General features: G+C 41.2%; 1 protein-coding gene across 1 annotated transcript in view; it reads right to left on the bottom strand.

Moving 5' to 3' along the window:
* The window catches only part of LOC140588902 (uncharacterized), a 69,981-nt gene extending 60,813 nt beyond the window's left edge, over nt 1-9,168 (bottom strand). The window contains exons 1-4 of the mRNA XM_072711542.1: nt 9,122-9,168; nt 3,757-3,817; nt 3,356-3,584; nt 1,472-3,200 (exon numbers count right to left, since the gene is read on the bottom strand). Coding sequence (XP_072567643.1) covers nt 1,472-3,200; nt 3,356-3,542 — 1,916 coding nt within the window. The 5' untranslated portion in view covers nt 3,543-3,584; nt 3,757-3,817; nt 9,122-9,168. The remainder of the gene's footprint in view (nt 1-1,471; nt 3,201-3,355; nt 3,585-3,756; nt 3,818-9,121) is intronic.
* Between the last annotated feature and the right edge of the window lie 8,085 nt (nt 9,169-17,253).

Below are 17,253 nucleotides of genomic sequence, written 5' to 3'. Positions count from 1 at the left end.
TGTTAATTCTGGATATCTGAAATGTAATTCTGGATATCTGAAATGTAATTCTGGATATCTGAAATTGAAAGCCCAATAGACATGAAGGGCAAAAGTGACTTAATTTCTCCTAGGAAGAATGACGACGTTGATATCTGAAATGACAATTGTGGACAGGAAGAATGTCATTGTGGATATCTGAAACACTCTTTTTGACTTGGAAGAATTTGAATTACGGATATCTGCAATACATATCCAGTCTAGAGATTAAATGTTATATATGGCCTTGCCATAGACGCGATTTCCATGTTTCACGGAGTATGCTAATTCTGCAAGGTTATGAGGAGTTTAAATCAACGCTGCAAAGAAAGCCCAGTACCACTGCAGCTAACAAAAGCAGGCAGGCTAGTTGGCAACGTACTGCCGACCGAGTAAATGCATAAGTACATTTTCACGTTTCTGGCAGAATTAAAACAAGACTATGTTGTGTCCGCCTCCGCCATTTTCAAACATTTTTTTCAATTCTTCCAGAATTCATCACGTAAGCTACTCAAGGCTCGGCAATGGCTCTCGTCTCCTTTTTCTTTTATGCCGGTTGGTATCCAGCTTAATAGTGCTTTACTGCCACCGCGCCTTTGGTTAGCTTACTGCTACCAAATTAGGGGGTAGCCACTGTACTTGTGTGTATAATAACGTAGACCCAACGAATTGATTATTAAATTAGTTGCCAACTATTTTAATAGCCCATTTTAATCGATTTAATCGCTTGGTTGTTGCAGCCCTATATTTGTATAAGTATTTTTATAAAGGTCTGAGCAGTGCTGGGGTCCAGTGATCAGCACTACAGCTGAGCCAGGGGTTCTAGGGTTTTGGATTTAGTTCCTGCCTGGGATATGTGTGTGTGCGTGTTTATGTGGGATTTGAATGTCAAGAAGAGCTTTTTAATTATTTTTTATATGACTTTTGAATTGCTGACACCATGACTGAAATCCTTATTTTCTGTTTTATTGTACCTGAGAACCTGTTAAATTTCCAAAATACTAATCAGACAATTATCAGTCCTGTCAGATGGGGATGAAATAGTGATTCTTTATTCATCCCCCTGGTAAAAGAGTGTTGTCGCCTCTCTGATCTTGCCCTCTTTTACACACACATACAGGTGAGAGGTCAGAGCGCAGGGTTGGCCAGCATCCAGCGCCCCTGAAGCTGGGGGGTAAGGGCCTTGCTCAAGGGCCCAAAACCAGCATCACTCTGTCGGTCAGGTATTTAAACCAGTGACCTTCTGACCACAGGCAGAGAGTCCGAACCCACTGGACCACACACCACACCAATAATGTTAAAAGATATATATATATCCTGCAGTATCCAAAATTAAAAAGAATTTCTAGGTGATCTATATAAATACACTATAATTGTTTTGATAAGATATAAAAGCAGTATCGTGAATAACATCTGTACTTCTTTAGCAACAGACATATGTAAGATCACTTACAGAGCTGTCCTAGATTTCTTGATCACAGGCAGCAGCCTCTGAAAACCTTCATCTGATCTGAGGTATTTCTTCAGATCAAACACATCCAGCTCCTTATCTGACATCAGTAACACAAAGGCCAGAGCTGACCACTGTGCAGGTGAGAGGTCTGCTGCTGAAAGACTTCCTGAACTCAAGTATCTTTGTACTTCCTCTGTTAGAGAATTGTCACCCAGTTCATTCAGACAGTGGAACAGGTTGATGGTCCTTTCTGCAGATAAATTCTCCTGTATTTTCTCCTTGATGTACTGGGGTGTTTTCTTATTGTTATGAGACCTGGTTCTTTTCTGGCCCAGTAGGCTTTGTAACAGAATCTTACTGGACTTTGTTGAGAGGCCAAGGAGGAAGCGGAGGTAGAGGTCCAAGTGTCCATTCTTGCTCTTTAATGCCTGATCCACTGCAGTCTTCAGCAGGTCAGCTGATGAGTTTGACAGAAACACATATAAAGCAGCAAGATACTCCTGAATGCTCAGATGCACAAAGCAGTACACCTTCTCCTGGTATAACCCATACTCCTCTTTAAAGACTTCTGTGCACACTCCAGAGTAAACTGAAGCCTCTTTGACATCAATGCCATTCTCTGTCAGATCTTGCTTATAAAATATGAGGTTGCCTTTCTCAAGGTTATGAAAAGCCAGTTTACCAAGTTTTAAAAGGAATTCCTTGCAAGATTTAGACCGTTTATTAAGCTTGATTTTATGTTTTTCCATATATTTGTCATTTTTTACACTTGCCTGAAAGATCAGGAAGTGTGTGTACATTTCAGTCAGGGTCCTTGGAATTTCTCCACTATCAGAATCACTAAAAAGCCTTTCAAGGACAGTGGCTGAAATCCAGCAGAACACAGGTATGTGGCACATGATGAAGAGGCTCCTTGTTGATTTCACATGTGTGATAATCCTGCTAGTCAGGCTCTGATCACTAAATCTCTTCCTGAAATACTCCTCCTTCTGGGCATCATTGAACCCTCGTATCTCTGTCACCTGGTGGACACACTCAGGAGGTATCTGATTGGCTGCTGCTGGCCGGGAGGTTATCCAGAGGAGAGCGGATGGAAGCAGATTCCCCTTAATGAGGTTAGTCAACAGCACATCCAGTGACGTTTTCTTTGTTACATCAGACCAACTCTCATTGTTCTGAAAATCTAGAGGAAGGCGACACTCATCCAGACCATCAAAGATCAACAAAACTTTGTATCTACACAGCTCAGTGGATTCAAGCGATTTCAATTCTGGGACAAAGTGGTGAAGCAGATCAATCAGACTGTATTCATCCTTAATCAAATTCAGGTTCCGGAAGGGAAGAGCAAATATGAACTGAATGTCCTGGTTTGCTTCTCCTTCTGCCCAGTCAAGAATAACTTTCTGCACAGAGACTGTTTTCCCAATACCTGCAACCCCTTTAGTGAGTACAGTTCTGATAGGTGTCACACGCCCATGTAAGGGTTTAAATATATCATTGCACTTGACTGCAGTATCTTCTGTTGCCCTTTTCTTGGATGCTGTTTCAATCTGTCTCACTTCATGTTCATCATTGACTCCTCCAGTTCCCCCTTCAGTTATGTAGAGTTCTGTGTAAATCTCATTGAGAAGTGTTGGCTGTCCTTCCTTAGCTTTCCCTTCAAATACACACTCAAATTTCTTCTTCAGATTACATTTGATTATGTGCTGACACTGTGAGAGAAGATGCCCTGAAATGAAATGAGAAAAAAACATTTTTTTTTACTCATATAACCCAAATTACATCAAGATAAATAAATGATAAACTGAAATGTAATACACATTTTTTCATAAACTATGTTTCTGTGGCAAATCAAACACACACTGAATGAGGTACAGCTCTCACTCTTCTTCAGCATGTCAGCGAGATAATTTTGCTCCATGGTCCTCAGGATGTACAGTGTGATCTTCAGAGCTCCCTCTCTACCACAGGTCTTCTGCATCTGACCATCACTGTCCAGGTCATTGTCCTCCTCCAGCTGAGGCTCAGAGCATTCTGGGTCATTCTGTTCCAGGTACCTTTTCAACTTCATCAGCTCATCCTTCAGAAATGTTTGAGCTTTTTCCTCCAGTAACTGATATGAACAGTTACAGTTTAATTATTATCACTCCTGGCACCATTTCTTTTTATAATTTCATTTGTGAATTAGTTGTAAATATCATCCCTTTGACAGGATGAACTACTTATTGTATATCTCGGTATATTGTATGTCAATTTAGAATAAATTTTAGATAATAAATGCACACCTTGAATATGGATGATAAGTCTCTTTCATGTGGGTGTGAATTACATCTTTTCTCTCGGTCTCTGTGAAAAAAACACAAATATCCATCCATTAATCCATCCATCCTCCAGCCACTTATCCTGGTTTGGGGGTGGGGCAGGGTGGGGGGGTCTATTTCAGACAGCAGAAGGCCTAGGATACAGGTTCACCCTGGGGGAGTGTTTTTGGACGGCAGGAGGAAACCCATGTGATAGAGGGAGAGCGTGCAGCTGCAGACAGACAGGGGGCTCAGCCTCCAACACTGGGGGTGTGAAGCCACAGCGCTGCCCTCTGTGCCGCCGCTAAAATAGGCATTTTATGGAGAGACAAAGGTCCTGCACTGACACTGACTACCACTGCTGCTGCTGGGGGGGAATAATAACCTACATTTGTATTTAAATAGATGTAACTGCTATCCACATTCTGAGCTTATTTCATTAGGGCGGCTTCCTGACATCAGCTTGCTTATGACAGTATAAGAGAAGCAGTGACATCTAGTGGCAGAACAGAGAGACAGCAGGTAGCAGCCAGGATGGACGGTTTGGCATGTAGCTCCCAGTTACTCAGTAACATGTTACTTCTTATAAAGTGATTAATATGATTTCAAACAGATTTCAACTTAATTGCCAAACTATCCAGGGGCAGAATCTGGGCAGTGGTACTTCCATTTTTTTCTTTTACTAACAAAACATAGATCAAATGTTCATGCCAAACCATTTATATAACAATTTTGGTTTAAATAAAATGTATGACAACATACATATATACAAAATTTGAACATTCGATCCACGACCATGACACCCCCCTCCCCCCTATTGGTGGATTTTACCGACAGCTCTCCTGTTTCTCTTTTGGCTCGAAAGAACCTGCTGAACCAGAAAGGATTTACTTCTCTTTCTTTAATTTTTAAAGCGTTTGGCTGGACTGGAGTGTGGCTCAGGACACTAACCTCCCAACAGGGAGAGAAAACTAGATACAAATAATAACAATAAAAACACTACATTCAGACCCGTCTCCTTCAAAACACTGAATATGAGTTTAAAGCAAATGTCACCTGATCCTCTTTGTAATATATCCTGTAGATTTAGCCTTAAGTCCTGACAGTTGTGAGATTAATCTCTGTCTGTGTGTGTGATATTTGGGGCAGTGCAGAATAACATGTTCTACGGACTCTAGACAATCACAATAAACACAACTGCCATCAGTGTGTTTCATCATTAAAAACAATGTGCTATTCAATCTTCTGTGCCCATATCTCCTCCTCGAAATTATACCTTCTTCCTGTTTACTTCTTTACATGTTTCTGCCTTTCCCCACTTTATTTTGGATACTATAAAATTGTCTTCCAGTCTGTCCATTGTCCCATAGTGTCTGCCACTCCTTTTTAACTAAAACTTAATTTCTCATTTGCTATAATTAACATTAATGTCTACAGTGGATCTTCCTGCTGCTGTCTTGTCGGATGTTTCTGCCATTTCATTCCCCTCAGTTCCTACATGGGCTGCCACCCAAACAAAAGTTACAGAAGCTCCTGACTGTGACAGACTGTCTGCTAGTTGTACTGTTTCAAATATAATATCCGACTGACACGTTTTAAGGCTGATTAATGCTGAACTGAAATCAGAAGCAATTACTGCCATCTTCAACCCAAAGCAGAGCCAACCATATTGCGACTAATTCTGCTGTGTACACAGCTAAGTCATCATCAAGTCTTCTAGCAGTTGCTAACTTTAGCTGTGGAATTACATAGGCGACTCCCTCTCTCATCATTCGTCTTGGATGCATACAGAGTTACATCTTCTCTGTATCTATCCGCCATACAGCTCCCTACCCTGTATCTTGGCACTGCATTAAAACTGACTGGCTCATATGACTTTCACTGTGACCCCTCAGATTTGCCCAGTACATCAGGCCCAGTTGATCTCTCCTAAGATGGAGGGGCGTCTCCCCCATCTTCACCTGGATGGCCGCCACTGGCGTGGTTTTAACAGCTCCACAACTGAGCCTTAGCGCTTGACTTTGGATCACATACAGCTTATTATGTAACGTTTTAGCCGCAGATCCATACACTATGCTTCCATAATGGAGTACAGACCTAATCAGTCCTGTGTAGATCGTTTTTAAGGCGGTCCTGCTCACTCCCCACTCCACTCCACAGAAACACCTCATTACATTTAACAGGAAGGGATGTATTTTGTCCCTTGGGATTACAAAGGCACAAACACAATATACGTGTGCTCAGAATGCTGGGATTTCTGGCAGCTTCCTCACGCACCCAAAGGTTTGTACACCTGTAACTGCCAGACACTGAGCAGCAAGTGGGCGGGATCTGTGTGCCTCAAACCCTGACAGCCAGTCAAAAATCATTTGACTTTCGTTTTGGATATTATTGGCTGGATTCAACTGACTATCAAAATGCTGCTCCATTCACATGCCACCAGACAGGAAAAAAATCTAAATATAGGGTTTCCGTCCCTTATTGTGCATTTGTAATCCTGATTTATGGTTGTAACCTATTTTCTAAAAATATGTGCAAATGTGAAGCTTTTTTTCGCACCACAAATATTTTCCTTGTGTTTCACGTGTTTATTGTTTTTGGGCGTTTACACAGTCGCCTTGGGCCCCACCTGTTTGGTGCACATGACCGGCAGTTGAAGAGCACAGCACTTCTAATCGGTGAGAATGACAGTCACACAACAAGGACGGCATGAATTTGTAAAACTATTATCATGACAGTTTTAAAGCCTGGGTCAGATGTGTTGTAAAATGCATATCCTAAATCGTAGTCTATGTGATTGAAAGTACGATTTCGATTTGAAATCAATAAATCTTTCAGCCCTAGAATAATCTAAAATTAAGATTCCTGTATGAAACATTTGGTATCGTTTCAACCTCATTCACTAGACTTGGCTGTTGTTGCTTTTTCTTGTCTATTGATTTATTTGTTTATATATTTGTTTGTTTGCATTCTATTTCACTATGTGTGACCACTTTTGTTAGGAGAGATGATCTGTTTGTTAGCTCTATTAGAAAACAACTGGCTCATTGTGGCAGAAAAAGGAGGAGAAAGAAGATGCCGAGATCCTTGTATTAATCTACAAATATTAACGCACTCCTCTCTGAGCCAGCCCTATAGAGACATGCATGCCAGTGGGCTGTAACAAATGCATTTATTTGATATCGAAGCAAAAACATCCACCCCAGAAGAAGACAATCTATTGCCCAGTCCTTCTTAATCGATATACTGCAGTGTGCAGGTGGATCCTGCTTTATCCAGATGTAAGCTGAGGATTGAAATCTAAAATGTACTTTTCAATTAATATACTTCCAATTCTAGTGCACAGGAAGTCAGTCTTTACAGTAATCCTCATCCTTCTACCTCAGATTAGGCTTGGGCGGTATCCAAATTTTGATACCGTCAAACCTCCTCCCTATTTTACCTCGGTATACGGTATTACCGTGAATAATAAAAAAAAAATTGTGACGTAAGGCTCAGACAGCGTCACCAAACTGTTGGCTTGTGCCTAAACCATTCAGAAACTGAATACCAAACACTAATACTGAAACAATAACAAAATAATATGCAGAACAATATTAACAACTTTTACTAGCAACAAATAGCAGTTTATAAAAAAGTGCAAATACAACAGTCAAACAGAATTAAATTAACATAAACATCCAGAACAGTTTTCGCGCAGAGACGCCCACACAAGTCAAATTAAATCACACCGCCTGAACAACTTTTAATAACAAAGAAGAGCAGCTTATAAAAAAGTGCAAATAGACCTACAACAGTCAACCACAATTGAATTAACATAAACATATCCATATTATAAAAAGTCCTAAACAAAAACTTCTTTCCAGTCTTATTTCCAATATTGTTTTTAACGTAAACCAAATAAAAATACCTGAATCAATTAAATAAATCCGTATTTACTGCCTCTCCCTTCTCGTTCGGTCGAAACCCAAAATACTGGCAAACTGCATAAGTTGTGTTCTTTTTCGAGAGCAGGTGACTTGGTGCGGGACTCGCCATCTTTCCCCACCTCTCTATTTCTCCTCCACGCTGTCACGTGATGACAACAGAGCATGTGAGCGGAGTGGAGCGGTGAGAATTTCCGCTCCTCGCTCACAAGGCTGTTGGCTCCGCCGGCTCCTCCGCTCTAATTCGCACTAAGTCGCTCCGCTCAACACCGCTTCTCGCTCCACTAAAATTTCCTCCCGCTCCAGTCAAATCGCTCCACGCTCGCTCCAATTTAAAAGAGGGACAAATAATCTGCATGCCTAACAAATATCACCTTAAACCGATGCCTTATATCATAAAGAAATGTGAGCAACGGCACTCAGAACAGAAAATATTTATTTTTAAAAAACATATAGGCAACAATGGATAGGTTTGGCATGGCATTCCACACAAAATAGGCTTAAAAATAAAGGAATCGGTGGGCTTAATAGCCTAAAGAATATACAGGCTAAGCGCATCCACGTTTTAAATTCCTCAGTTATTTTCTGTTGATGCTGCTGCTGCGCCTCTCTATAAAATAAAATTTCACTGACAGCGTTAAGTGAATTTAAAAAATCCTATTAGACCTAATTTGAATGACAAACTAATTTATTTGATTACCAAATTATAGGCTTTTATACTTTTATTTACTTTATAGACTTGATATGCTACAACAATATAAAACTTGCTCTGGCCTCCGCGTGTTCGCTTACCACACTCATGTTTCCGAGAAAGGTCTTTTTAGATTCCAAAGCGGATCTAAATCTTGATAATTGTATAGATGAATTCTGGGAAGATTTGCGCACGCTTCAGAGTCGTAGTGTGAGCGGTATCGGAGCGAAATTGGAGCGAGACAGAGCGACCGCTCCAGCCTCAATTAAAAAACCGCTCCGCGCTCTGACCAAATTTCGCCCGCTCCACTCCGCTCACATGCTCTGGATGACAACCACGCATACGCATTTTTAGGCATTAAATAAATTCTATTTAATATTTAATCCGTGTCTCCTATATAAGTGCATTTTTTTATGACGGTATAACGGTATTGAAACTGATACCGTTGCTATTTTTAGATCCCGCGGTATACCATATTACCGTATTACCGCCCAAGCCTACCTCAGATGTAATTTAAATAGAGAAGACAGAACTACTTTTTAATCCTCAAAGATAATGGAATTTGCAAAAGTTAAAAAAATTATGTATCCGTTAGGAAGTTTTTGCTCATAATTTTTGTGTGCGGATATGATTTTTGAGTCTGAGTGTTATAATGACCTGTCACTCTTCATGGAAACACAGCTGGGTACAGGTCTGAGTGTTTTAAACAGTGTTTGTTTAAATGCATATTTACCTTTGATCTGTAGGAAAAGGTCCCTCTCTGAAGTAGATTGGTCGGTCCATTGATGCGTGACTCTTCATGGAAACACAGCTGGGTACAGGTGAGCCTGCTCTCTCCATCAGGACACTGTGGACAGTGAGAGGAAAACCCCTCATTATATAAATATATAATCCATATAATGTGGACAGGGTCACATTAAATCTTCAGCTGTTTAGCCTTCTGCTCTGCCTTCATGTACTTTCACATGCTGTGAAGCTCTTGGTGCAAACATACTTGTTCACAGTTAGCTTTAATGTAAAATAAAGTGTCTAATCTAAAATTATGATTCCAATATGAAACGTTTAGTATCATTCTTACATCCTCCTTCACTAGACTTGGCTGTTGTTGCATTTTCTCATCTATTGATTAATTTGTTTATACACTGCTCAAAAAATTAAAGGAACACTTTGACAACACATCAGATCGCAATGGGAAAAATCATATTGGATATCTATACTGATATGGACTGAGTAATGTGTTAGGAATGAAAGGATGCCACATTGTTAGCTGGAAATTATCAACCTACAGAGGACTGAATTCAAAGACACTGTGGGGATCTCCTCCCAGGTCTGGACCAGGGCATCACTGAGCTCCTGGATAGTCTGAGGTGCAACCCGGTGGCATCGGATGGACTGAAACATAATGTCCCAGATGGGTTCTATTGGATTTACGTCAGGCAAGCGTGGGAGCCAGTCAATGGTATCAATTCCTTCATCCTCCGGGAATTGCCTGCATACTCTCGCCACATGAGGCCGGGCATTGTCGTGCACCAGGAGGAACTCAGGAACCACTGCACCAGCGTAGGGTCTGACAGTGGGTCCAAGGATTTCATCCCGATAACTAATGGCAGTGAAGGTGCCATTGTCTAGCCTGTAGGGGTCTGTGTGTCCCTCCATGGATATGCCTCCCCAGACCATCACTGACCCCCCACCAAACCGGTCATGCTGAACAATGTTACAGGCAGCATAACATTCTCATAAATATCTCTCACTTGTGCTCAGGGTGAACCTGCTCTCATTTGTGAAAAGCACAGGGCACTAGTGGTGGACCTGCCAATTCTGGTATTTTATGGCAAATGCCTATCTCCACAGTGCTGGGCAGTCAGAACAGGGCCCACTGGCCACCCTCATGAAGTCTGTTTCTGATTGTATGGTCATAGACATTCACACCAGTGGCCTGCTGGAGGTCATTTTGTAGGGCTCTGGCAGTGATCATCCTGTTCCTCCTTGCACACAGGAGCAGATACTGGTCCTGCAGGACCTTCTATGGCCCTGTCCAGCTCTCCTAGAGTAACTGCCTGTCTCCTGGAATATCCTCTATGTACATGAGTCTGTGATGGGAGACACAGTAAACCTTCTGGCAATGGCACATATTGATGCACCATCCTGGAGGAGTTGGACTACCTGTGCAACCTCTGTAGGGTCCAGGTATCACCTCATGCTACCAGTAGTGACAATGACTGTAGCCAAATGCAAAACTAGTGAAAAACAGTCTGAAAAGATGAGGATGGAAAAATGTCAGTGGCCCCCACCTGTTAAACCATTCCTGTATTGGGGGTCGTCTCATTGTTGCCCCTCTAGTGCACCTGTTGTTAATTTCATTAACACCAAAGCAGCTGAAACTGATTAACAACCCCCTCTGCTACATAACTGACCAGATCAATATCCCAGAAGTTTAACTGAATTGATGCTATACTCTGATTAAAAAGTGTTCCTTTAACTTTTTTTGAGCAGTGTATATTAATTTGTTTGCACTCTACTTCACTATTTGTGACCATTTTTGGTAAGATAGATGGTCTGTTTCTTGCCTCTATTACAAAAGAACTGGCTGACTGTGGAAGAAAAAGGAGGAGAAAGAAGATGCTGAGGTCTGTTTATTAATCTACACGCATTAACATGTTCCACACTGAGCCAGTCATAGCTAGGAACCCTTTCTGCTTTTATATTATGGCCTGACTATAGACCCAAAGAGACATGCAGCTAGTGGGCTGTAACAATCATTTACCATAAATCACAATGTTCTTCACAACACAACCCAGACAGTGTTCCTGTCTTTTTCGGTATTACTTCAATGATCAATAGCTGGTATTTGTCATTGATTAGACTTAAAAATACTCAATGCCATGTTTTTTCTTTTCCTTTAATGATTTTCTTTCGAAGGCCTGGTACTTGACATACCTCCCCAAAAATACATATATATCTATATACACACACCCTTATACCCATACATACTTAATATTTTCATTCGAGAAGCATGTCTATTAAGTGTATATTATTGAGGGGGGGAAGGGGGGGGACCTACAGTTCTCTTTATCAATAGTGTACACACCAATGGTAAAATGCTGGGTTTTGTGATGTAAAAACATCAGATCATGATAAATCGTTTCAAAACTATATCCCACCTTTAATGTAACCTATAACTTATACAATTCAATTGAAAAACAAACAAATCTGTTAGGGGGAAAATATAGAAAATACAGAACATAAAATAGGCTGGTTGCGTAAGTGTGCACCCCCTTGAACTAATACTTTGTTGAAGCAGCTTTTGATTTAATTACAGCATTCAGTCTTTTTGGGTAGGAGTCTATCAGCGTGCCACATCTTGACATGGCAGTATTTGCCCACTGTTCCTAGCAAAACTGTTCCAAATCTGTCAGAATGTGGGGGCACCTCTTGTGCAGAGCCCTCTTCAGGTCACCCCACAGATTGTCAGTTGGATTTAGGTCTGGACTCTGGTTGGGTCATTCCAAAGATTAAATTTTCTTCTGGTGAAACCATTCTTTTGTTGATTTGGATATATGTTTGGGGTCATTGTCGTGCTGAAAAGTGAAACTCCTCTTCGTCTTCAGCTTTATAGCAGACGCATAGCTTTTGTGTGCTGCTATGCCTTTTGGCTGAGAGTCTGAGTGTTTTAAACAGTGTTTGTTTAAATGCATATTTACCTTTGATCTGTAGGAAAAGGTCCCTCTCTGAAGTAGATTGGTCGGTCCATTGATGCGTGACTCTTCATGGAAACACAGCTGGGTACAGGTGAGCCTGCTCTCTCCATCAGGACACTGTGGACAGTGAGAGGAAAACCCCTCATTATATAAATATATAATCCATATAATGTGGACAGGGTCACATTAAATCTTCAGCTGTTTAGCCTTCTGCTCTGCCTTCCTGTACTTTCACATGCTGTGAAGCTCTTGGTGCAAACATACTTGTTCACAGTTAGCTTTAATGTAAAATAAAGTGTCTAATCTAAAATTATGATTCCAATATGAAACGTTTAGTATCATTCTTACATCCTCCTTCACTAGACTTGGCTGTTGTTGCATTTTCTCATCTATTGATTAATTTGTTTATACACTGCTCAAAAAATTAAAGGAACACTTTGACAACACATCAGATCGCAATGGGAAAAATCATATTGGATATCTATACTGATATGGACTGAGTAATGTGTTAGGAATGAAAGGATGCCACATTGTTAGCTGGAAATTATCAGCCTACAGAGGACTGAATTCAAAGACACTGTGGGGATCTCCTCCCAGGTCTGGACCGGGGCATCACTGAGCTCCTGGACACTCTGAGGTGCAACCCAGCGGCGTCGGATAGACTGAAACATAATGTCCCAGAAGGTTTCTATTGGATTTAGGTCAGGCAAGTGTGGGGGCCAGTCAATGGTATCAGTTCCTTCATCCTCCAGGAACTGCATGCATACTCTCACCACATGAGGCTGGGCATTGTCATGCACCAGGAGGATCCCAGGACCCACCGCACCAGCGTAGGGTCTGACAGTGGGTCCAAGGGTTTCATCCTGATACCTAATGGCAGTCAAGGTGCCGTTGTCTAGCCTGTAGAGGTCTGTCCGTCCCTCCATGGATATGCCACCCCAGACCATCACTGACCCACCACCAAACCGGTCATGCTGAACGATGTTACAGGCAGCATAAGGTTCTCCACGGCTTCTCCAGACCCTTTTACGTCTGTCACATGTGCTCAGGGTGAACCTGCTCTCATCTGTCTCATCTGTGAAAATGCCAGTTGAGCTCCACGGTGCCGGGCAGTGAGCACTGGGCCCACTAGAGGACGTCGGGCAACAGCCCTCATGAAGTCTGTTTCTGATTGTATGGTCAGAGACATTGACACCAGTGGCCTGCTGGAGGTCATTTTGTAGGGCTCTGGCAGTGCTCATCCTGTTCCTCCTTGCACAAAGGAGCAGATACTGGTCCTGCTGATGGGTTAAGGACCTTCTACGGCCCTTTCCAGCTCTTCTAGAGTAACTGCCTGTCTCCTGGAATCTCCTCCATAGCCTAGAGACTGTGCTCATTTTAAAATACAGATTTCTTATTAATTATTTTAATATTAATAATCCTAAATACATTTAATTATAATAATATTGTTGTGCCAAGCGGGGACGGGACGGAGACGTCAGGGTATCGGGGAATACGGGGTTTAATTACAATGTTTCAATAAAACATTGAAAAACAAGCCTAAATATTACAGTAAATTGTGTGCAACTTTTTCCCACATCTGTGGCAGAGCGCATCTCTCGCGTGTGTCACTTCCAACTTATGTGTGTTACACTCTGTTACACTTCTGCTGAAGCTCGAGAGTATTCTTAGCGGCTGCCTCCATTGAGACTGCAATTTCTATAGCACGGGGCAGGGTTAATGTATGCACAGTCAAGAGTCGTTTTTGTATATTTTCATTATGCAATCCACACATGCCTTGTAATCACATAGTTGCTGAGCAAGGCCCTTAACCCCCAGCTCCCTGGGTGCCGCTATGGGTGGCAGCCCTTCACAGGCAGCTTACTCTACAAAAAGAGCAAGCCGAGGGAGGTGTAAAGACAATTTCCCCACAGGGATCAATAAAGTATCGATTATTATTATTACCACCAGCCTGACATCACTCACTGACGAACTTCTCTGCCGTATTGAAGCTCTAATTCCTTCTGCTCCACTTAAGCCATAGTGTAGGCGGAAAAACTAGCAAGTGCTTTACATTGATCTGAGCTGAGTGGTAATATCCAGTGCCTCGGTCAAAATTCTCTGGATGCAGCTACAGTAAACAGCCTCCCCTTAGTTCCATAGGTTTCTTTCAGTCCAACCGATCTCACTGTGTTCCTTCTGCTAAGACTCTCCAGCACTTGTATTCAGCCCCATAAAGCCTCCATTTTTCTACTAGCATTGCCCACCTCAGTCAGTTGCCCCTCCAATTTTTCCTCCATGAGTGACACGTGTTTCAGTCTCCTCCAGTCTCTCCTGCATGGCAGCCACTGTTGTCTTTAGCTCAGTGGTTGGTTCTTTAATAGAGACGTCTTTCTGGTCGACTGTGGTGAGTTTTGAGAGGAAGGACCCGCCACACCCTCTATCTCATGCACGGGGCTTTTCCTGGTAGCCATGCAACCAGCCTTCACAAAATACTTCCACGTCGACATACTGCTTTGAATTATTATTTCTCACAACTTTAGGGCAATACGTAGCTATAATTGAGATATTCGAGCACCGATTATTACTAAACATTAGCTACTGATTTACTACATTAATGTATTTTTACTTGTGGATGATCTGCCGTTACTTTGAAGAGCTTCCATTTTGTTCGCCACCCCCACAAGACACAATGCCATGTTTTTGAGCATATGCATTTTTGGAAAATGCTGTCCCTTCAGGAAAAACAAACCTAGATGTTGACGAAACAACAACAATTTACACCCTGGGGTGGGGACACCATAAATTTAGTCTCCAGTGACATTCCTCATAATAAATTTCACCAAAATCTGTATGATAAATTTTGTCTACTAGCTACCAGACTGCTATTGATAACTTTTTCTGAACGGAGGGATGTGCAGAGCAAAAAAAAAAAAAACTTATTGTATAATATTCTGAAAATCATCTCGCGCCTCCCTGAAAAACAACAGGAAAATGTCTTGACAAATTGAAGCATCAAAGTTAGGTGACAGGAGAGGATGGCATCCAGGGAATACAATTGGATACAAATTTTGAAGGAAATTAAATTTTTGCATTGATGACAGCGTTGCACACTCTTGGCATTCACTCAATCAGATTCATGAGGTATTGACCGGGAATGGTTTTCAAGAGTTAATTTGCGGAATTTCTTGCCTCCTCAATGTGTTTGGGATCCTCAGTTGTGTTGTGCAGAGGTAGGGTTGGTACACAGTTCTACACAGTGAATAGCCCTATTCAACTACTGTTCCACTCCACATTATGTCCAGAACCACTCAACTAAGTAAAGAGAAATGACAGTCCATCATTACTTTAAGACATGAAGGTCAGTCACTCTGGAAAATTGCAAGAACTTTGAATGTATCCTCAAGTGCAGACGCAAAAACCATCAAACGCGGTTCTCATGAGGACCGCCACAGGAAAGGAATGCATGTTTGTTTTTATTTCAGCCAATAGGCTACAAGCTTACTATACTAGCCCATTTTTTTTAGCATTAGCTTTACACATTAAATAGCTGATAAACTAAGCTGTGATGGCAAGAGGAGGAAGTACAAATAATGGTTCAAAAGCGTTGGCAATAACCAATAATTTAAATATTTGTATTTTGATTGTTGGTATAGAGCCATTATTATTAATATTCACAGCTGCTGTGTGTTTGACTGTAATGCATTTATTATTCTTAATATCCTCAGTGTAGTAAAGTTAATATCCTCACTTGCTGTGTGTTTGACTGCAATATTCTCAATGCAGTACAACTGATATGATCTGCTGTGAATGTTTAAATACAGTACAGTTATTATTGTCACTGGCTGTGAGTGTTTACATGCAGTACAGTGGTTATTATTGTCACTTGCTGTGAATGCAGTATAGTTGTTAATGTTGCCACTCAATTGTGGCTGAGGATTACAATAAATACAAAATTTTATGCATATTAGGAATAAAACTGCCACATATGTAAAACATATTTGTTTACACATACTGTATAAGGCCTACGCTGCTGTATTTCAATGCTGATTATAATGGTGGTACTTGGACAGTGAAATGCTTTCTGAGCTGATATTTATTGCGAAAAATTTGAGAATCACTGCTCTAGAGGAAACGTATTACGTTAAAAGCAGTACAAACAGATACAGGTTCTGTCTTACCTCTCAGTTCTCTTTCTTTTACCCTTCACAGGGGGGCTCATTTCAGAAGCAGCTCGCTTCATTTTTCTGCCGATTGAGACCAGATGACTCCTGCTGGGGCTTCTGTGAAAACGAAGGGTAAATAAATATATACATACACAATATCTGCTGCTTAGGACTGTTGTTAGGGCAATGCAGCCGTTGTGCCGCCCAAAAGGGAAACTTGCCTAGCTAATGATATTTTTCTTAATTTCTTGTATGCTGCCACATTTCATCTTACTGTGTTATTTTGCCTAAATATTAGGGCTGTAATGGTACAGGCATTCATTGTGTGCCGTTTCATACACCATTTTCGGTTTGGTACACACAATGAAATACGTAATTGCATTTATTGGCACAGTATATTTTCAAGTATATGTTCACTATGGAAAACACGATTCTTAGGTATTGTTATTCAAACAGATTGACAGATGCACGGATTCAAACCATGAGTTCTGTGTACCGTTACACGGCTGTTAAATATACAGTACACTGGAAATACACTTAATGTAAATCCTATCTTGGACATATGATCACATAACTTAGGCTAATGTAACCTGCATGGCCACACTACTGTATTGCACTGGCTAGTCTAGAAAGGTCACACTGCAGATTGTCAGCAATTGGTTAGTTATTATTCTTCATTATAGTCACATCTACATCACAATGACCAAGCAGTAGCAGCACTATGGTCTGTAATACTTGGTTTATGTTGGCCTCAGCTGGGGTCCCAAATAAGTTGGGTCATCCTGCCCCCCGAGAGACGGGCCTGCTAGTACTCAACACTTTGCACTGAATTTACACATGGGGTCTCCATTCTGTCACTCTGACACGTTTCATATGTAGTATTACACTTACTAAAGCAATCGAGTGCTGAATTTCAGGGATTTTGTGACATAGGTCATTATCTTATACACGAATAAGTATAAAAGATTGCAGTTTTCTCTCATTATTCTTGAGCAATATTCTCTATTATTATATTGAATTAC

Source organism: Paramormyrops kingsleyae, chromosome 4, assembly GCF_048594095.1.
Source record: "Paramormyrops kingsleyae isolate MSU_618 chromosome 4, PKINGS_0.4, whole genome shotgun sequence".
Lineage (NCBI taxonomy): Eukaryota > Metazoa > Chordata > Actinopteri > Osteoglossiformes > Mormyridae > Paramormyrops > Paramormyrops kingsleyae.
This window is presented reverse-complemented; position numbering and strand designations above follow the sequence as displayed.